Source organism: Anser anser, assembly GCF_964211835.1.
Source record: "Anser anser genome assembly, chromosome: 2".
NCBI classification, from domain to species: Eukaryota; Metazoa; Chordata; class Aves; order Anseriformes; family Anatidae; genus Anser; species Anser anser.
The window spans coordinates 23870301-23892889 of NC_139721.1; the positions used below are offsets into that span (position 1 = coordinate 23870301).

At 43.5% G+C, this 22589-nt stretch overlaps 1 protein-coding gene across 1 annotated transcript in view; it reads right to left on the reverse strand.

Moving 5' to 3' along the window:
* SDC2 (syndecan 2) overlaps positions 1 to 22589 on the reverse strand; it is a 58368-nt gene that overhangs the window by 3210 nt on the left and 32569 nt on the right. Inside the window, exons 2-3 of the mRNA XM_083823352.1 lie at positions 8380 to 8491; positions 1243 to 1376 (exon numbers count right to left, since the gene is read on the reverse strand). Of these exons, the coding sequence (XP_083679478.1) occupies positions 1243 to 1376; positions 8380 to 8491 (246 nt within the window). The remainder of the gene's footprint in view (positions 1 to 1242; positions 1377 to 8379; positions 8492 to 22589) is intronic.

Sequence of the window (22589 nt, forward strand, 5' to 3'; positions counted from 1 at the left end):
ACAAAGATTCCCTCCCCACCTTTCCTGTAGCCCCCTTTAGGCACTGGAAGGCCGCTGTAAGGTCTGCCCGGGGCCTTCTCTTCTCCAGGCTGAACAACCCCAGCTCCCTCAGCCTGTCCTTATAGGAGAGGTGCTCCAGCCCCTTGGTCATCTTCATGGCCTCCTCTGGACTCACTCCAATAGGTCCATGTCCTTCTTGTGCGGGGGGCCCAGAGCTGAATGCAGGCTCCAGGTGGGGTCTCACAAGAGCGGAGCACAGGGGAAACAATCACCTCCCTCGCCCTGCTGGCCACGCTGCTTTTGGTGCAGCCCAGGATAAGGTTGGCTTTCTGGGCTGCAAGCACATGTTGCCAGCTCATGTTGAGCTTCTTGTCAACCACCACCCCCAGGTCCTTCTCCTCACGACTGCTTTCAATCCATTCTCCGCCCAGCCTGTATTTGTGCTTGGGATTGCCCCAGCCCAGATACAGGACCTCACACTCAAAATAACAATTCTGAAATTAACACATCAGATATGTTATACTCAAAACACCTTTGAGGGTAACTTAGAAAATATTACCTATGGTGATAGAAGAAAACACTGAAATACTAAATGGAACCTGGACAGTATTCAAATCACAGTCAAACCACACAAAGTTTTCCTTTGAGATGGGAAGTTTCATGTTGAATTTTGGAATAACTCTTTGAAAGTTGTAAAACAGATAGAGCTCAGATTCAAAGGTATCATGAAAAGTTGTGTTTTGTGTATCATAATTATTTTTTTAACCTCTCTCTTCTTTCATAAGAAATCCAGCTGTTATTACACAGACTTCCTAGTAGAAATGAAATTGAGCAGCTCTATACTCCTCTAAAAGGCTGCAGTAACATTAAATCATAGAATTATAGAATCGTTCGGGTTGGAAAAGTCCTCTAAGATCATCTAGTCCAACCTTCAACCTAGTACTGACAAGTCCACCACTAAACCATGCTACTAAGTCCTACGTCTACAGGTTTCTTGAAGACCTCCAGGGATGGTGACTCAACAGCTTCCCTGGGCAGCCTGTTCCAACGTGGCACAACCCTTTCAGTAAATAAATTTCTCTTAACATCCAATATCTCCTAATATTTTATCCTAAATAAATAAAGAAGTTTGTGGGGTTTTTTTCTTTTTTTTCAATTGATATAAATCAAACAAAATTAACATCAAGGCATCAATGGGGTATAGCAGGACCGTTTTAAATGGTGCTGTCTTTATGCACGCACCTTTGTTTGTGCAGGCATCTTGGTCTGCATTTTCACCGTGGTGGTCTCAGCTCTAGATGCATCACTAGTTGTTGGTAACTTTGGAACTGTTCTGGATGTTGTTATCACTGTGCTATCCTCATCCTCTTCAGCACCTGGAGACAAAAGAGGTGACATTTCATTGACTTGTGAAATTCTTCCAGTCCTATTACATTTTTATTACAACTTTGAGGGTAGGTGTGCTCGTACAGCCAACCCTTGTCAAATGGCCTAGAAAACAATGCCCGTTAAGATAAAAATGTGAGTGCAACCAGTGCTCCCTGAACCATCAGGGGGACGTTTGCCCCAGCTGATCCCATTAAAGAGGAAGGGGACCATCAACTGGATTAAGCAGTAACCAGGAAATTACAATGATGCTTTTGAAACAGAAGAAACCAGTCTGAAAGGAAGGATGAAAAATGCATGAACACTTGTAACAGGGGGAGGAACCCTGCAGTGGAAGCAGCAGCCATCAGAGCTGGTGAGACCCTGTCTGAGATGGCCCTGTGGCACCTCCAGGTCTCCCATGGGGACCAGCACCCTGGGGCACAGCAGGGGTGTGTGGGCAGGCGGTTCTGCATGCCCAGACGAGGGGGGCTTGCAACGTTTTGGCCTGTGAGGGGGATGTGAGTGTGCAACCAAGTCTGAGTGCACGTGGGAGGTATTGGGATCAGTTGCAGAACGGGCTTGGAAATTTGTAGTTGCACGTTACCATTTTGCAAGTGGCTGATAGTGTGGTTATCCTTTGTGTCACTGATATTGATCCTGCAGGTGTAGTTCAATGATTGCCGATTAATTACGTGTCATAAATCAGTTGATGCACTTCTTCGATTCTGGTTTGACTTAAACTATGTGAACCGGGCAGTTTTTCCCTGTGATGCACTGCTTTGACAACAAAAATACCCCTCCTCTATAGCAAACCTGTTAAACCCTTAACTATAAAAACCAAGTAGCTTCTGTCTACGAAAATATTGTTACTAGTGCATGTTTCAGGCACTAGGAATTCACATATTTCTCAACTCCACATAATGCAAAAGCCTTTTTCTTTCGACATAAAGGCTAAGAGGACAAAAAATTACCTAAAGATGACCTTACATTTCATTTCCTCAACATTCAAAGCCCTGCTGGAGTATGAAGGCTCCTTTAGAATAATATAATGGACAGGTCTAATAAATATCCTTCAGTGATACTGGAAGGGAGAAGACGCAGACAATAGCCTAAATTATTGCTAGGGCTGAAAGAGGAAAAGAATAGATCTATTCTTGGACCTCTCCTTAGGAATCTCAATGTGTTCTGCTCATTACAGACGACGGTTACCCAAATAACTATTGGGTAATATGTCCAGCAAATGTCTGTAAGAGTAATATCCAACAAATAAAAATATATCAACTTACAACAGAATAGTATGACTCACTTGTTCCAAACAGACTTTTATCTTATTTTTCTAGAGAAAGGCTGAAAATCCAAGCACAAAAGCAGAAGTTTAAATTATGTACATTCAAGCTTTGAAAGAAAGGGTGTTAACAAGACAGTAACTCAGATAACTCTTGTACAGTAGGAAAGAAAACGTGAAATAATTAAAAAGGTAGTATATGAAAGCTGCCATCACAGAATCACCGGAAAACTATTCAGAAATACCAAAATTACAATGCAACCTTCAGAATAAAGACCTCACAACAAGAATCAGGTGCTTTCCTGAAGTGCTACTCAAAGATCAAAAACCAACATCCTGCTGCAAAACAAAGGTGAAGAAAGGCATCCAACAGGAACATTTTTCTGTCGTTGCCTCAAGAGTTTTCTTTGAGAAATAAGAGCCCAATGGATAGTTCAGCCTGCTTTACCTTCCAAGTTCCTCCAAATTATACAAGACTTTCACAGTCAAGGAAATTAAAATTTATGATCAGATTAGAGATCTGATAAAACAGACTTTGAGAGTACAGAACTTTTTCTTTTTTTTTTTTCCTCTATGAAATGATAAATCCCATTTAATCACAACTGTTCCTCCGAATTCTTAAATGCCACCTTTGCTTCAGGCAACAGTTCTATCTGCCAGATAAAATGGTGAGAGTTACAGGTCTGAAACACTCTGATTACGGAGGATACAGGTCTCAGGTCTCTCAACAACTGGGTGACTAATCTAACCTCTGGACTGGTTGCTAGACTTGCACCAAAGGGACCCAACTCCTCCTCTGTATGGCCTCAGGGAAGTCCTGACAGTCCCCAAAACACTGAGGCTGCCGTCCTCTAGGCCTGACTCAGGTACTGGCTCAGACACATCCCCATAGCTCCTACGTTATAATTAGTTTTATCTAGACAGGTCTATGCTTGGCATGGAGTAAGTCTAAACAAGAGGAAGGCATTTCCTTTCCTAAGCAGACCATAACATTGTCAGAATTACCTGTAAATAGGACTGGGAGATCAAAACCGAACACAAACAGAAAACCTCTCTAATGCTCTCCACAACATAGGAGTAGAGTTTTATACAGTATCGTGTTCTCTAAAAGTGAAAAAAGCAACAATGACAAAACAGATCAGTCCCCTTCTCCAAATCCAAGCAGAAAAGAAAAATTGTACAGAGTGTCATGAACATAACTTCATACTAGGCTGTTAAGAGGAATACTGGGAAATGGTCGGAGTATAAGAGTTCACTTCTTCCTCTTGAAAATCACTATCTCTTTAGAAGGTTTCTGGAACTAACCAGCTTGGAGACAGTGCCGGGCATTAACTGCGTTGAGATCCTCTACAAGTGGATACTGCCCCCCTGGTGACAGCACCACAAGAACCCTGCAGTAATGAAATCCATATCCATCTCTCTCAGCTCCAGGAAAGAGTTGAGAGCTCTCTACCACCTTTTATACACTGCAGCTTCTTCAGGATTCCCAACTATCTTCACTGTGGACAAAATAGATTGTGCTGTAGTATTGGAAATATCTAAAACAGTCCTCAGTGATGTGCCTACTACTAGCTCGTCCTTGGATAACAGGAACACAAATGCTCCTTAACCCTCTTGCTGCTTGAGAAAACTTGTCAGCAAATCAAGACTGTGCCAGCTTAAGTTACTGTATACTACAAAAAGCCGATGGTAGTTAGCACTCTTACTTGCCAAGTAGCCAGTGATTAACTCTTCCTACCAAACAATCCAAGCATTTCACACTATCTTTTGGCATCACAACTGTTTGCTGTTGCACATCTCCCTCTGGGAGTACTGCCACCATGAGCAAGCCTGGCATAAGGTGGGCACAGACAGACCCAGCATCGATTTCACACCTTCCATCTCTATCATCATCGTGACACATACCTGACTGGCACCTTTTTAGCGGGCTTATCTCACTCTGATTCACACGACAAGCCTCCAGCCCAACCCTTAATCAATACAGCATTAGACAACCAGGGATGACACTGTGACCGTAATATTTGTGCCCTATCAGGGAGCTGTAGCTGAAAGAAACAGTGTGCATGCATGTCCCGTCTCTGTTAATTCTCACATGAGGAAGAAAAAAAATAAAATCCGAGACTTGAAGAAGGAATAAAAAGAGTCCTAACTAGCTACACTGAAGTATAAGATTCTGTTTAGCACAATGGAACATGCTTTCAAACAGGATAGATCACTGTAGACCCACCACCACCCTGCCATCAGGCTCCAAAACTGCTGTCCAGCCATGGAGAAGGACTCCAGTTCTGGATTTCTTGGAGGAGCTCCAGCCCTACCACCATAACTGGCCTCCAAGAATGGTGCCCAGCCACAATGTCAGTGTAGACCCAGTTCATCCTGAGATAACCAAAACATTCTCAACTCAGGCTGCTCTTGACCGAGAATTATTAGGGTGGGAGAAGGGGAAGCAAAAATCTGAACCAGATTCTGATATGTATTGCACAGACCAGGAATAGCTTAAGAGAAGACCCAAGAATCAGATACTTTTCCAAAGAGCTTGCAGACAAACCTAGTAGAGATGGTGCCTTTCCTGGACATAAGGGTAGTCATGGAGCTTAGCAGCTAGTGCCAGGCAAGACCAGGGCTCAGTTAAGATCTTTCATGCCATAGCTAAAAATACCAGTAGTTAATAACATTTCAAGTTGTGTATACGCAGGAAAACTTTAAAACTATTAGAGCGTGTCCAAAGGAGGACAATAAAGATGGTGAAGGGTCTAGAGGGGAAGACACATGAGGCGTGGCTGAGGTCCCTTGGTTTGTTCAGCCCAGAGCAGAGCAGGCCGAGGGGAGGCCTCATGGCGGCCTGCAGCTCCCTCACGAGGGGAGCGGAGGGGCAGGCGCTGAGCTCTGCTCTCTGGGGACAGCGACAGGACCCGAGGGAACGGCATGGAGCTGGGACAGGGGAGGGTCAGGCTGGGGGTTAGGGAAAGGTTCTGCACCCAGAGGGTGGTCGGGCACTGGGACAGGCTCCCCAGGGAACTGGTCATGACACCAAGGCTGCTGGAGTTCAAGAGTGTTTGGACAACGCCCTCAGACACAGGGTCTGATTTTGGGGTGGTGCTGTGTGGAGCCAGGAGTTGGACTTGATCCATGGGGGTCCCTTCCAACTTGGGATACTGTACGATTCTATGATTTTGTTATTATGCTATAGATGAACACCTACACTAAAACAAGTGATGATGGAAGAGGCATCTCCTCAGATAAGGAGACTGCAAGAAGGAAACAATACACTCATTAATTCACTGCAGACATTGATACAGGGCCACAGGGAAGCAGGCATAGCTCCTTCAAGAACCGTTGACCAAAGGATTCAGACTGAACAGTTAGGTAAATGAAACTGAATGTACGTGAAGAATAAAAAAGCTATGAAACAAAATAACAGTGGAAAAAAAAAAAGCAGGCCACCATCACCTTTTTTGATCTCCTTAGAAAATGCCCTCAGCCAAATTTCAGTTTGAAATGTGTCATACTTACAGTGACATTTGCCTATGTTAATGCCACTTGCAAACCTGCAAGGGCATTAACAGTGGTGCTGACAATTTCTGTCTATCTCCATAGGCCTGGTGGCAGCTAGCAATTTTCATACCAAGGAAAGGAGTCAGCACATTGTCATCTTGGATCTGTTTGCTTGGAGTGGAATTACATAGCAAGAAAACCAGTCTTGCGTAGGAAGTCTCTTGCAGCTAGGAACACTACATCACTGAGTATCAAGTAGAGGAAGCCACATTCAACACCGTATGAGGAAAATTCATCGTTGGTACAACCCCAGGACACTTTCTACCTCACAAAGTGGAGATAGCAGTAAATATATCTAGACTCACTCTCATAGGTATAGGCTGTGAGGCTAAGCAGGGGAAAGGGGATGACGATTTCCTTCCCTTTTGAGATTTTTTTTTCTTAAGGATTGAACATTGCTCAGAAGAGTATTTGAACTTAGACCTATTCCTTTGTTCAAAAGGATTAGATTGTGGTACTGTCACATGTGCTTTCTGGAGGGGTATCCATATAGTCTCAGCTTATAATGAGACTTCTTCGACTTTCTTACAGGAAAGAAAGAGAGATTGCCAGAGGTCGCATGAGGTGCCAGAGCTCTCAATTTTCTTGGTGCGTTATGCACTCCATCTTCCATCCATAGCTCAAGGCTGAGCACAGGAAAGGAGAGAAGAGAAAGTAAAGGCATTACTGTTGGTGATGTCTAGAGGTACTTTCTGTCCTTCAGGATCCGCTTCTTCTACTTAGATGGGTTAAGGAAGTCTGAAGCCAGTTCTTTTGAAGTCTTTCCACTTCAAAAGAAGGGATGCATTTTGAATCTTCCATATAAGAAATTGCTAAAATGTCACAGACAGATGAAAACAAAAGAAGATAGACCCTTCTCCATAACTCTGTTCATCATCCTCAACCCATCTCCTTTCCCGAGGCTTACAAAGTCACCAGCACCTGAAGACATAACAGAATGGGATGGCAATTTTCTCAAAGATCAGAATTTTACTTAGACAGTCCTGGGAACTGTATGAAATCACTGAATTGTAAATTGTCTTCCCTCCTCCCCCCCAGATGAAATCTGAAATTTTCCCTCAAAGATGTCTGCAGCAAGGAGGTCTGATTAAGCCTCTGATCACACTGGAGTGTAAAATTCACCTTGTGGAAGGCTTTAAAATGCTGGGTATCACTCAGGTGACAGTGGCCAATGAGCCTGAATTTGTCTGACAGCAAAATCAGACTTTTGCAGACCTCATTTTAACAAATCTTTGAACCTCCACAAGAAAGGAAAAACAAAAATCCCTCTGAAAAATCTCAGCTGCGGCTTACAACAGCAGCAAAGACAAGGTGCTACAAAAGAAGGGCTTGACCTTTAAAGATTCACAAGTACATATAAACATCGAAAGACAGATTACAAAAAGTGCAACACCAAACAAACAAGTAACCAACTTGGAAAATACATGGGACCACAATAGCACAGCAAATACAAACAGCAACAAGGAAACGTCTCTTCCAGATCTACCATACAATCCTGCACCTAGCTTTTAAAAGCTGGAGTCTCCCAGCCAGTCTAGAAGACGTTCCATAAAGAGGCTTTCTAAGAGAAACGATTAATGATGTTTCACTGACAGTTTTTTTGAAGAATGATGAGCTAGCTACATGCCTCTAATGAGTGTTTAAGTCTGAGAACTCAGTATGTTATGTTTATTAATTTCTTTATCCACTATATGGATGTAATTAACTCAGAGAAAACTGTCATGTGTCTGGCAGTTTCCAGATTTCTAAATTTAAAAGAACAACAACAAATAAATGGACACTATGTTTATGTGAACCTGAAAGCATATAAGAGAAAACAAGATCGCTGCTGCTATGTTTTCATACAGACTGCTAAATTAGCATTATGCCAAGGGAGAAGTAAGCTTTCTCTAATCCTTACTTCTAAACTCCAGAGAGATCTACGCAGAAACAAGGAGGGAGAACAGAGAGAAAATAACATGCAGGGGGGAGGAGCGAAATGATGCAACTAAGGAGTAAGAGCAGAAAGTTAATATTTAAAACCCAGGCCTCAGGGGTGCTCAGTGCTCTGTAAATAGAGCACTGATGATGATACTGAAAGGATATCCAGCTCATGCAGGAAAACTGCACAGCTTTTCCTTAAATAACTGTGTTATTTCTTTTAAAAATCAAATTGTGACATGTTATCTTACCTGAACCTGACCCAGAAGAATAATCATCATCATCAATTGGATAGACGCCTGATGCTTCTTCAACAGAGCTGTTGTCCAGGTATAAATCCTTATCAGAGGTCAAATCTGCTCTCTGGAAAACAGATAAAAGTGAATGGTTAGAAAGATAACAGTTCTCTAGCATAGCAGGCTTAATTTTCTCTCCTATTTCCAAGGTTGATGTTGGTATGCTGAACAGTTTATATTTTCAGTTTATACAACACATTTGTTGAATACGTTAACGAAATTTGTAAAAATCATAGCATAAAAAAGATCCAAGGCTACACAATGAAAACTAAGAAACTACCCAATCTGTGGGAAGCAAGTCTCCTTCAGATCACACTTCATCTCATTAAATGCACGAATGAATAAACAGGATTTGCAATACACTCTGAAGCACTTCTGTAAAAAGAAAGAAGCAAATCCCAGGACTGAAACCCTCTGTCAAGACCTCAAGTATACAAATCTAAGGGCTGTCATCTGAAGTCAGTCATTTGATCTCAAATGGGAAGCAATAAGAGTGCGTATCAGGAAACATCTTCGATGTACATCGAGCCAAACCTCGCTAAACTCTTTACAAGTTAGAATGAACAACAGGGCCTACAAAATACAAATATTTAAAAGACAAGATTAAGAATTATGACATTTCCAGATGGATCGATAGCACATCTACCAAATTCTGGTTAGGCGACCTACCTCAATTTCTAAATCAAGGCATCTCTCCTAAAATTTAGCTTTAGCTTCAACAGGCTATAAAAATTGGCTTCTTGTGACTTCCACCACAAGTCTACAAGTCATTTCCCCACAAAAGACAGATTCTGCTGTAATGAGCCACCAATAGAACAAGGTGTCAATAATCACTTTAGACTGACAATTCAGGCTTTGAAAGATTAGAAATTGTCTTCCTCCATAGCAGCTTGTGATTCCTCAGAGCATAAACTACCCTATGGCAGCTACGTGGTTTTGATTACCAAGAATGTACCTGCCTCTATGACTGCTAGCAATTTCACCATCATTTTTTGTGAACGTGTTTGCCACAACTTGTTGAAAAAAGGAGAAGTATGGCAGTTGCCAAAGGAGTTTTTTCAGGAAGCACTTCTGTGCTGTGCGGGTGACGGAGCCCTGGCACAGGCTGCCCAGAGGCTGTGGGGTCTCCTCCTTGGAGCCCTTCAGAAGCCGCCTGGACGTGGTGCTGGGCACCCTGCTCTGGGTGTCCCTGCTTGGGCACGGGTGGCACCGGGTGGCTCCAGAGCTCCCTGCCGGCCTCAGCCACCCTGGGATTCTGTGAGTTATAAGGCAAAGTGCAATATTACGCCAACATGCATCTCACGTAATCACCCAAAACTCCATTCTGAGTCCCAAGAGTTTCCAACTGTGATTGTTTTTTACTGCATGGCATTGATTGGCCATTTTATTCAATAAAATATTCACTACAGCTTTCCTAAAGAGGTACCAAACCGTGAAAGGTGTAACTCATGTATAAGACGACCCAAATCTGAGTTTCCAAGGTAATTTTTCCCCTTCAGGTGAAAAAAAAAGAGTATTTCAGAGTGACAGACCTTTGCACTGGCAGTACCTAAGGCTCTTCTAACAGCTCTGAACTAAAACAGTATTACCCTTTTTTTCTTCTAAAGAGGAGAAAAATAAAATGATGCTTGGTCAAAGCCTGCTCTTGGTACTGCACCTTTTACCTGTGGGATATGGGGTGGGATGACGGATGGATGGACGGACACACGGCGACTGTTTTTAAGATAGGTTTACAAAAGGCCTGCTCTCAGCTGCTGCTTCTAGTTCACACGGTCTGCCTACAGCTGGCTGCAGTCCAAAGCAGAAATTCAAGACGATGTCTGGTCACCATCAAGTGACTTAATTCCTTTAAAAGATGTCTCCAAAGGAAGCCTTCAAGTGCCTCGGTAGGTGCAAAGGTGGTATTGTAATTAAGACTCAGCTGAGACCACTTCCGTATAGGAAAACAACTCCCCGGTGCAGGACAAATATCCTGCTATTGATCGGACTGCGACAATGGAACAAGCCACCTAACCCCGTTTTACTCTCAGCCACCATCCTAGTAAGAACAGCCCACTCCTCAACATCAGGCAGGAAAAAACAAAACATTATTAAAAGGAAATGCAGGTGGCTGGCAATGAGCACAGAAAAGACACACGGTATTCGAAAGGTATCAAGGATAATAAATATTACCAACTCCAAGCTGAGAAAAAAAAATATGATCTACCTGTAGAAATTTCGTAACAATGGAAATTGCCAATAGAATTTGGCAACGGCTGAGAAGCCGCCTGGGCTTCATTTGCAAATGCTAATGAATGAAAATAGGTCTGCGTGAGAACAGAGGCATCCCAAATCCGTGCCCGGAATTTTTACTATTGAATAAAAATACAAACTTAACAATCAACTTATTCCCCAGGCCATTTCCCAATTCCGTCTGTATCAGAAGCAAACTTAGCAGAATTGAACAAACAACAATAAAAAAAAGAGAAAAAAACAAATCCAACAACAATAACAAGCAGATGCCCCTCCTCCAAAACAAACAACCCTGTTTTGTTGCTCTTCCCAGCCTCACAGGAGTCGGCGAAGACTGAAAAGACCCCGGACAAGTTATTCCAAAGGGCCGGTTTCTGAAAGACAGCTGAGCAGCCAACCCAACCCAGCCCAAGCTTTGAGTGCCCTAGTCAGCCAGGCTCCCTACCATCATATTCACTCCATTTCTTTCAATGAATTATGGCTTTTTGGCTGCCAAAAGCTTTCATTTCTAGCTATGCCGAGACGTTCGTAAGCTTTAAATCAGCTGAAAACAGAGGAACAGAAATGGAAGAAACGCCTGGGTAGTTTTCAGCAGTAATTTTAGCATCCATTGTCTTTTATTCTGGGGATGCAAAGGACATACAATGTGAAAAATTATTGAATATCTTGTGTTGTGGGTGGCACGACTCCATCAGAATGAGAAAGCTGTTCCCCACAGACTCTTATAGATCTAGTACACTGTTTAATATATGGAGAAATAAATGTTAGAGTGAACCCCAAGTGCACCCAGATTAGACCTCAAGCTCCATCTGAGGAAGACGCTTTGCAGCTTCTCTGGACAGAAAGTCCCTTGTTTCAGCCCATTTCCATTACGAACGGTCTCTCCTGTGGAACCTGGGCAGGACACAAGCCCCCTCTCAAAGCAGAAGGGCAAAGAAGCAAACCCTGGCTTAAAAATCCCTGGGCATTGGCACGGACAAATGCACTGCACCGTCCCCATGTAGTCTCTCTGCAAGCTGGCTACCAGAGTTAGGATGGGAGCATCCCCTCTACACCCTCAGCTTGTGTCTCCTTTCCCAGTTGCTCAGCAGCACACAACTCCTTTAGTCCACTTGGAACAGAAATTGTCTTAAGAAATAATAAGAAAAAAAAACAGAGTTAACATTTTTGCACAGACATTAAAAATAATTCCGTGGATATTAAGCTTAGAAAAATGAGAGCCAGTTAATAGAAATAAAAGAATACATCACGGTGCTTAAGTGAATATCAAGCACTGAAGCTAAGCTTCACAATTTTATGCCACATAAAATAAATTTGATTTAATATTTGCTCGACAAATGTTTTCTCGCTTGTCAGCTGGGAATCCATGGGGGCCCGTGGACCGATTCCAGGGTGTCCACAAAAGATAAGTTGGAAAAATGAGCCTATTGTCAGCATGCTTGCACAGAGAAAGGTCTGTAGTAGCACTTTAATGCATTTAGGAGAAAAATAACTTTGCAAATTCTAACTCCATGAATCTTCTGTAGGTTACTCCAAAGGCCAAATATTTAAGGGGCAATTTCCCATGGCTAACAATTGAATTGATGGCCCTCGTGTCACTTTTATGTAACAGCATTATTTTCAGTTCTATTAAAACGGCAGGAACACCAGGCAGGGATGTCTCTGTTATCAGTCCTTTAATCTGGCCCTGAAGCCACAAAAACTGCTCATTACCTCTTGACAGAGATTGCATTCTCGTCCATCATTGTTATCCCACTTACTTTTTTATTCCAAGAATATAATGCTGCAAAATCCTGTGACCTGAATACTTCACATACTACATGCCAACGATCACTGATTCCTGTCTGGTTATTGACTATACTGGCATAAATCTAAATTTCATGGATGTAGTGCAGATTAGCACCCATCAAGTACTAGATAGAAGATACTCCCATACCAGTTATATGCTGAATTTGAAATCTCAAAGTCTTTATTTTAGTAAAGCTTAAATTTGAAATGATTTTTAGGTTAATAGATTCAGGATCATCCAGGACATCCTAAAAATAAAAAACAACAACAAAAAAAAACCCCACCTCTCATTCTGGCACAAAATGAAAGGAAACAAAAAAAACCCCTCTGATTCAACTTCTTATGAAAGGCATAAATCATTAATCAAAATTGTGATGGCAAAAATTAAAAACAATCCTCAGACAGCAGTAGGGCTGGAAACGGATGGCACACATTTATTTATGTACTAAAAAAAAAAAAAGTAAAGATTGCCCTGTACTAGCCATTCCCTTTTGCACGCCTGTTGTTACAGTCAGTCCCCCCATTATGGGGGGATGATTTAGGAGCAAGACATTGAAGACATGTATGCCATAAGGATGAAGCCAAGAAAGCTGGTGTGAGGAGCACTGGAGAAGAAAGAGAAGGAAGTCATGTCTACCACGCATGTTGTGGCTGTTTGAAACAGCAATGAGTAACTGACATATGGAAGGAAACATTTTATTACTTACAGATGCACTCAAATTTCTCTCTCTCCCTTTTTTGGTATATCTATGGGATAGAGAATTTGAGGTTTGCAGCAAGGTTATTAATGGTACACTGCCTCCGTTTTTCCCCAGATGGAAATCTTTTAGATGTAACCCGTTTAGTATGCACAGAACCAGACTAATATTTTAAAAGTGATGTTATATCACAAATCTCTAAGCCAGAAGGCTCTAAAAATTTGCAAGCATTACAGCTGTTGATTAGTCAGAAATCTTGTATGTAAGGAGGAGAAAGGAAAACACATTTTCCTCTTCTATTAACAGATTGTGCTGTTCAATTAGCGCAGGTATAAAAGTATGTTCAGCTGGTGATTCTGAATTCATCAAAGTGAGTTATTGTCCATATATACTACCTCTTCGGAAAGCTAAATACGTGCATAAATTCATCTAAAGCCTGAGGGCCACTGCAGAGACTCCCACAGAAGTCTGGAGAAAAGGCTGTTGTGTGAAGGAGAAACTGTACTTCCTTATAGGCTTCCTGCAAAAGGACTATGATCTGTGCCCTCACAGGAGTTGGTCCTAACATACCTCAGCCACAGCACTGCTGATCCCAAAGCCAGCAGGCATCTTGTTAACGAGGCTGTTTGTCTTCCCTCATTACACCAGGAATGCTGGTGAGACTGTCCCCTAAAGAGTTTGTTAACTTGGTCCAGGAATAAAAGTCATGATTGCCCAGAGAAGCTGTGGATGCCCCATCCCTGGAGGTGCTCAAGGCCAGGCTGGATGGGGCTTTGGGCAGCCTGGTCTGGTGGGAGGTGTCCCTGCCCATGGCAGGGGGGTGGAGCTGGGTGGGCTTTAAGGTCCCTTCCAACCCAAACCATTCTGTGATTCTATTTGAAACAAGAAACTACTTTTTCCCAGAGAAACGTGCTACCCAGAGGGCATGCTCCTCCTACCATTTCCCATCATGTTGCTTTTCCCAGGGACGAGCTGCTGACGGCTCCAACAGTGCTCACCCCCCTCCTTCAGCCTGAGCACCCCTGTGTGGCCTGCCTGCACCCTGCTACCAACACAAGATTTTGAGGGAGGTTTGTACATTATGAGGTTGGACTCTCCAGGAATATTTTCCACCAAATGTCTTATTACGGATGCCTTTCTTTCCGTTCAATGATATGTCCTACAGCTGGGCACAGAAGAAAGGGGAAGGAAAGAAGTACTACTATCAAGGTAGTCCTTACTATTTCCTTTCAAGGTTGTGGTGGCCACTTTTAAGCACTCACAGGCCAAATTCTTCTCAACAAAAACCAACTGTAATGGGACCTTAGGCAGAAACAGTGGTGATGTGGGTTACAAGGGTGGACTGCTATGGGATTTTAAAAAAAAATCGGATGCTAATAAATAGCAGTGTAATTTATGCACAGCGCTCTGAGGGGTCCCCATTTTCTTCCTTGGAGACACCATGCTGCCTGCACAAGGGTGATGTTAGCAGGGTGGGTATTGGCCCCAGGAAAGCTGCCCTACACAACAGTTAGGGCAATTGCAATCATAGCAGAAGCCTTCTTTCCATAACAGGCATCGGACTGAATTTTGCTAGTTTCAGAGCCAGCGTTTCGTAGGGACACGACCATCTGCTTTGCTCATTTCCCCTGAATCATTTCTGACACAGTAGCCATCTCCCAGCTCTACCTCGGCACTGCACGAAACCCCGTAAGCGCTCCCCAGGGCCGCAGACTTTCAGTGCCAGTCCTGCTCGTCCGCAGAGGCGATGTGAAAACCAGCCTCGCGCCGGGAACTGCCTGTACCGCCATGCTCCGGCCCCCTGCCTCCCCCACCGTCGTTTTTGGCCAAGGAAACAACACGGTTGGATTTCAGCGACTCACTCCGGTACAGCTGATTTCCAAAAGGGGTTTTTAAAAGCATAGAGGACGTTCTCTGCCCTTCCTCAGGTAAGGGTAAAACAGCACGTCGGCTTTGTACGAGTGTCCCTACTAAACCCAGCACCATCAGCAGCCCGGCCTGGTGTGGCGCCGGCACCACACGCCAGAAAGATTATTCACGCTGCTTGGGCCTCGTGTAGAACTTCCTGATGCTGCACAAAACCATAGCTCCGGGCTTCAAACCTCCCCTGACGGATGAAGAAAGCGTCTGACCGTTTGTGGTGGCTGAGGAAAAGCGTCGAGCCCAAAATAAACACGAGTAGTGAAAAGCACCTCGCTACCGCGAGCGCTCAGCAGCGGGAGTCTACCCAATGAGCTGATTTACAGAGATTGCCTGATGTCGGAGCCAAGAGTCAAAATGTGTGTGCTTTTAAGATGCACACAGTCTGTTACGCCAGGCTAATTACCAAAACAGAGGCGTATTTGACAGTGACAGAATTAATAAAAACAACTTTCACTGGTGTCAGGCATTTCGGCAGCCTCGTAGCTTGTGCTGCAGAAGACAACACCACAGCCACGGTGCTCACGGGGAAATACCTGAAGGCAAAGAGCACCCCAGGGTGAGGAGACACGAACAAGCCACCACCATCCCAGCCACCCTTTGCTGATGGCCACGTACCAAAGCAACGTTGCAGTCGATAGATTGCGGTTCACACTCTAACAAAGTCACAGAAACTTGTGTGTCTGTTTTCTAACAATCATCTGCGCCTCCAGAAATATTCCCAAATGTGCAATTGCATGCCGTATGGTACATTATGTGACAACAGAACTTAAAATGATAACAGAACTTGTTCAAGCTTAATTGGAATTGGTTTTCTTCCCATTAGAAAGGCTCACAGATCTCTATAGTGAGTCTTTGGCCTGCTTACAGTTTTGGAGCTGAGGCTTGTCCTGCCTTGAGGAGAAAGATAAATGTCCTCTAACATTCTGGCCTGTTTGAGGTAAATTCCAATGGAAAAAGCTTCTATCTTTCCACTTCTTCTCACAGCATCTGACTTCCAGCTGTGCATCATTTATCCACTCGGTCAAACTTCTCTATTAACCCAATTCCTCGTCCAGGAACTGTGCTGCCCGGGGTGGGACGGAGATCACTGTACAAAGATGCAGGAGGGAGGCAAGCACTGCAGCAGGAAGGGATAGAGCTTTCATTTTTACCATGAGTACCAATCTGGGACAAAGAACAGAACAAAGAACTTGCTCCATGCACTCCAGCTGCAACAGATATTTAGGAGGTGAGAGATCACTCCAGTTATCCAACAGCCCTCCTAGGCTACTCAACCAGACTTTAGCCCACTTGAAGATGTATTAAAGGACCACTGTGCAAGACCAGAGGTGGGTCTGCCCCTACAAGAGATGCCTTCATTACCCACCCTGCAGAAATACCTACCTCTTTATTTGGTTATACAGAATCTCCTGAAACAACAAAGCTCTGCTTCCCTGTGCCTCTGCCATTGCTATACCCCAGTCAAGAGCAGCTCCTCACTAGGGCAGTCTTCTCAGCTGTCCCATAGCCTTAACCCACAACTCGGCAAGTGAAAGTTACCTAGATTACAGATATGCTGAAAATGCTGAAACTGATGCGTTTTATTTTTTTTCTACAGCACTCAAAACTTCCTGCTGTTCTAGGCCCCAGAGGGGAACAGGAGCTGTGTGGTGAGACCCCCTCCACAGAGGCTACAGGTTAGGACCAAGGAACCCTCCTAATCCAATTGCCATATAGATTTACTCCAACCATTACTTAGGAATGATGGAGCATAAGGCAAATCTGATATAAACAAACAAAACTACAAACAAACAGTGCTGCTGTGCTGTTTACATGAAGCCCCTGATTTTATATGATTTCGGCATTCCCTGACTCTACCCCAGCAGGCCATTCTCTCCGTGAAACCGAGAACCGAACACTGCAGCTTAGTTGTCTCCTTTACCTTGAAAACCTCAAGACTGCTTAACAGTCAGGGTAGAGTATGAAGCAATTCTAGCTTCCCACGTAAAAGTGAAAGTTTAATGCCAAAGTTTCTCTGGGAATCCCAAAATTAAAAGATTCAAAGCTCTTCATGCCAAGCCATCAATCAGTACAAAGAACAGTTTATTCTTCAACTCTGCCTTTGACGTAGGCACAGTATAACAGGGAAACTATTTTAGGTGGGCTACAGCTGAATCAGCTTCCAAAGTGCTACTCCAGACTGAAACATGAAAGGGCAATGTGCAGGCGAACCGGCATCAGCAGCTAGCAGCCAGCAATGTGCATCACAGATTGATTTATCTCAATTAGCATAGCAATTTTCTGCACGTTTCCCAAAAAGCACTGATCAGTTTCACCAAAAATAGGATCAAAAACACCATGCAAATCATTGTCATGGCTCAAAACGCTAATCAGTTTCTTCAGGACACATCAGCCCGTGTGCAGACAGGTTAAATTTAAGGCACAGCCGTGACCAAGAAGCTAAATGTGTTCCTTTGAAAGCGCTGAATGAAGAGGTTAGGGTATCTTCGAATTGCTCGTCACCAGCCTGACCCTAATGGGAGATGCAGGTAACTTTTGCAATCCAGGTCCTAACTACCCGTACCTGCCCCGGTCAGTGCTTTTGATGTGCGTTGGCTTTTCCATCCACACCTCCCCTCTCCTTTTATGCTTTACCGATCCTTTTTCCTAATCAATCAGAGGAACGAACACATATTTTCCTCCCTCCTCTCGAGAATGTGGATGAATGATTAAAGCTGCCAGGGCAACCTCCCTGGCATGCATGCCAATAACTTCCCACCTAATAGCCTTTCCTCTGCCTCACTGCCCTGGCCCACTGGTGATTACTGCAATCCCTTGAAGTGGTCAAATTGCAGGGCAGCCCCCATGGAAACCTATTTGGAACTGTTCAAGCTCATACCAAAGAATGATGTTTTTAATACAGATTGTTCTTTTTCGAGCCCTACAAAAGCAGCTGTAATCAATCGTAGTGGGAGCACTGCAAACCTCCACCAGTTTCAAAAGCCCCATATCGATTCCTTTCCAGTCCGTGGATTTCAACAAAATAACCCCATGTGAGGAGTCCACAATCAACTAACATGAAATCGTTTAAATTAAGATATTTTTGCCACTAGTAGCAGCAATTTGCAATAAGCTATCTCAATCAATTAAATTTCTTTAGAACGAACAGGCAGATTGCATATAAAACAAATACATTATTCAAGTTACATTGAACGCCAATTAAATATTACCCGTAAAGATTATGCATTGCACCTGAAGCTTGTCAAAGGTGATAAGGAATCAGGCTTCATAGTTTAAAGACTGATTATTTGCACTTCTTGAATACAGCACAGTGAGCAAGCATAACCTGTTATTCAATAGACAATTAGTCGTTGAACAACAAGGTCCACGGACCTCAGCAGGCACTTCTGTTTGCCAGATATAGCCAGCAGACTCCAGTGACGTTCCACCAAAGCTCTCTGCAGGTGAAAAACAGCCACTGGTAGATCTGAAATCTATTTGATCTTTCTAAAATTGTGCGCTATCGTAGCAATTGCCTGAAGGAATTTCCCCCTTCCAGCAAACATGTGCAACGCATTTCAGAAGATGGTCATAAACTGCTCTAAACTAAGAGAAACCCTGGACCCTCTAGAACAGAGACGGATGCTGGTGGTAACACATCAATATCCCGGGCTCACTAGGCTCTTACTTAAGGAAAGTAGAGCTCCAGCAAGCTTTAAGAATGCTTAGATGAAATGCTATACTCTCAGTTTTGTTTCAACAGGATATACAGGCTCTGCCCTCAACATGAGAGAAAAGAATCCCCTTTTAAATAAATATCTTAAAAAAAAACAAACCACAAATCAGCGTCTTTTATATTACTCTGGGTGCTGACAAACAGTGAAGATTTTCCACCAAAAAATGGTACCTAATGATATAAAATGCAAATTGAACTGCAGTTTAATGTGAACTTCCTGTAAACCAGCAGAACACACTGCATATGCTGTCTTCTTCATTGGGTCCACGGAAATGATTGCTTCTGCATGTGTTCAGGTAACTATTTCCACCTGGTCAGGTGGTGGCTGGAAGTGCAGAGCTGCGGGATCAGTTTGTCCTCTGGCAGAACTGATAAATCCAAAAGTGGGTTAAGTTAGGTCAGGAGAAGCCAAGCAGACAAATGGTATCACTGCTGCTTTCTGCTTCTCGGACAGAAACAGCAAGCAGAAGACACGAAGAGACCAGGTTCATCCTCGTGAGATACCACTTTGTATCCCAGATCCCCATCCGTAAGACAACAAACAACTTTATTGTGTTTCCAGGTGCCAACCAGTCTAACACCCACTCATCTTACTGGTCTACAAGATTAAGTTGTTGGATTCGGCGCTCTGATCCCGTCTTACTTCACTGAATTTCTGCTACAAAGGCTCGGTGTTCATATTCCCTTTGATGTGTACAAAGATAAGAGACGAATTTACTTCAGATGGGATAAAACATCACTCTAATAACTTCTATAAAAGTGGTTGAGTGAAATCAGAGATATGGCAGCTTGCACGGGCGGCACGGCATCAGGAGCAGTCTTCTGTCTGGTATGCTGCCCTTCAGGCACGGCTCCCCTGCTTCCACCAGGGAGAAGAAAAGGCTGGGGCACCCCGGCAAGCCCGCCCGGCTCCCCAGCCCGGGACGACAGACGGGGTGGGCTCCCTGCCTGCAGCCCCAGCCAGCTTCCCAGCCAGGCGGTCGGGGAAAGGAAGAGAAAATGAATCAGGTAGTCTGCTGTGAATATATAGGAATTGCTCAAATTAAAAGTTTCAGCTGGAATTCCACAAAAGGGCCACCCCTTCGGTGAGTTATAATTTTTCATTTTAAAGCACGGGCAAGAAAGCTGCTGCTTTACCTGGAGGACCACGGAAATGATAACAAAGTTCCTCCCAGTTATCATGACTGCCTACCTTCAATGAAAAATGGCTAAATTAAGCTTTCTTCGTATTGATTACCTTCAGATGGTGCTGTAAAAATAATCCTATATACAACAAGAGAAAAAAGAATATATTCCCTTCCACAACGAAGGGAAATTTGCTCCCCTTGATTTAAAGGAAAGTAAGCCAGGTAAGTTGTCTGACAGCATTTTTGACAGTCATAGACCTGACTGAAGAGTAAAACACAACAAAGACTCTTAATTATATTTAATATTTGTCAACAAAGCACTAAACAACTCTTTCTTTCTCCTAGCATTCATACTTTACATCAGAGATCTGCTGAAGGGAACAAGGATTTCACTATTTCTACAGCCAAACCCTGACCCTTCATAAAGATGTCATCGATACGAGGTTAGCGGCACTCTGCAATCTCTACTGCCTGATCAACAGTCTAAAGCTTTTAAAAATCCATATGCCTACAAAACCTCCTGGAGCTGCTGCACATTGAGGATTTCACAGCATTATTGACCTGGGCAGCCTCTTTATCCTCTGTAAGTTATTTTAAGCAACTTTCTGCCAGCAAGCAAGTCTCTTTGTTAGGCTTTGCCTGTATTATTGCTAAAGCCCTGCTTACAATAGAGCACAAAACGGGGAGGTACTGAGCAGAAACCAGAAAAGGGTCTGTCAAGTTCCATTTTAATTTTTATTTTTCCTTATTTTCATGATACACTTCTAATATCCGACAGATCACTGCACTGCTGCCAGGAGTCTGGCTAACCACTTAAGCTGCCTCCTGTGAGGGGGCAACATGAACGCACAGCAGAAGAAACAGACCAAATCCACATCTTTTCTAGAGCATGCAATTTAATTTGTACACTTTTTTTTTTTAGTATCTGTTGTAGAGAAACAGAAGCTAGAAAATGTATTTACCTACTCAGTAAGAAAACACAGCACCTGGCTTGGGAGGTGAGCAAGTGAAGAGGAAAAAGAAAGGCAAATTTCTCATGCTTCGAACTCAAAAAAAACCAAACAATAAGCATTATTCCTAAATCCCTTGTCAGATAAAGGTCGCCAGTTTGAGGACCGTATTTCTGTGGCACGGTAGGAAAAGCAAACCTCAACCCTCCACACACCAGCACACATCAAAAAGCAATCTCAGTCTTCTGCAGGCTCGAGCCTGGCGGTATCAACCGAGAAGCTAAGTGCCAGCACAGCAGTCTTCCCTGAATTATAACCGATGGATGGGCACAGGCGAGCAGCCTATTCTCCTCATTGGGCATGCCTTGAGAGCTTCCCTCTCTCTCCTCCCCTCCCAAATTATAAGGGCACATCCATGCTTCCTCTACCTTCCTACTCAACAGAAATACTTATATGGCGAGCAACTCTGGGCTTGGGGTCGAGTCAACGCTCTTCCCATGGGTCTGCCCGCCAAGGTCACATCCCACAGCTGGGACCGCTGAGCTGAAACGTGCGCCCGCTGCCCCGGAGCTGCGCTCTGTGCATTGCTGCGTCAGCACGGCTCTTGGGTTTCCTATCAACAGCACTTCGCCGCGTGGAATAGTCATGTAAATCATGACAGCTGAGGAGAACTTTCAGCTCTTCGACAGCAATATCCTCCAGCAAATGCAAAAGCAGGGAAAAGGCTGCAACAAGGACGGTTTTAGCTGCCATGGCCGTTTGCCTATGAGTCCGCACGCTATCTACAAAAGCTCTTCCTTTCACTTCTAAGTTTCAAAACTTGAAAGCTGGTGTGGCCAGAGGCCCTGCGTGTCATCAGAACTGGCATTCCCATGTTAAATCTGTACCTTGCTGAGCAAATGGAAAGAAGAAATGTTTTTTTAAGTCTCCAGTTCAGTAAAGTTTGCGAGTACCAGGAGAACACCTTTTAACTAATGTTTTATGGAAGCAACTAATTCAGCGCTGGCATCTTTATTTTCCTTAACGTAGCTAGGCATTGGCAAAAATAATGAACATAATGGGTAAGTAACCTGCCAACCTTGAGTTACTGTAGATATAGCACAAATGTATTCTTATTATCAGCACCTTCTTTTCTTTCCAACAGTTCTGCTTCAGAAATGCAGCACATAATCTGCTCTATGTAGCTGTCAATCAAATGAACACGTTCTTTTAAGGATTCATTGTAGATACGTCCAAAGCAATTGTACTTTACAAGGCTATCCCCAGATTAATAACAGAAGTTTAATTCAAAACACTGCTTTTCCTCTGCAAACAATAAAAAAGGTTGCTACACTGACGGAATTAGAAAGCTTCTTAGTTCCTGTTTTTGTTTGCTTCAGTAAAAAGGGTCACTCGGCACTCTGAAATGGAAAAAAACAAAACGGGGTTTCATCAGCCTAAGCAGCAAGGATGTTGGCTGCTTAATAGACCTGACCTCACACAAACCTGTTCACTTCCCTGAGTTCTGGAAGCTTAAAAACAAATCTGAGGACAAACAGGGGAAGGGTAAAGACCCTGCTTAGTTAGACAGACCATACGGCAAAACTTGCACATCTGCCACGGCAAGACCACAAGTTTTGCGCTGCCACAACACCAGTAGTACACTTGCATCTGTGTATCTAAGAAAACAGAATAGTCAAGGATTGCTTTATATGAGAGCAATACAATGCTACATTTTTAACATATACATCTA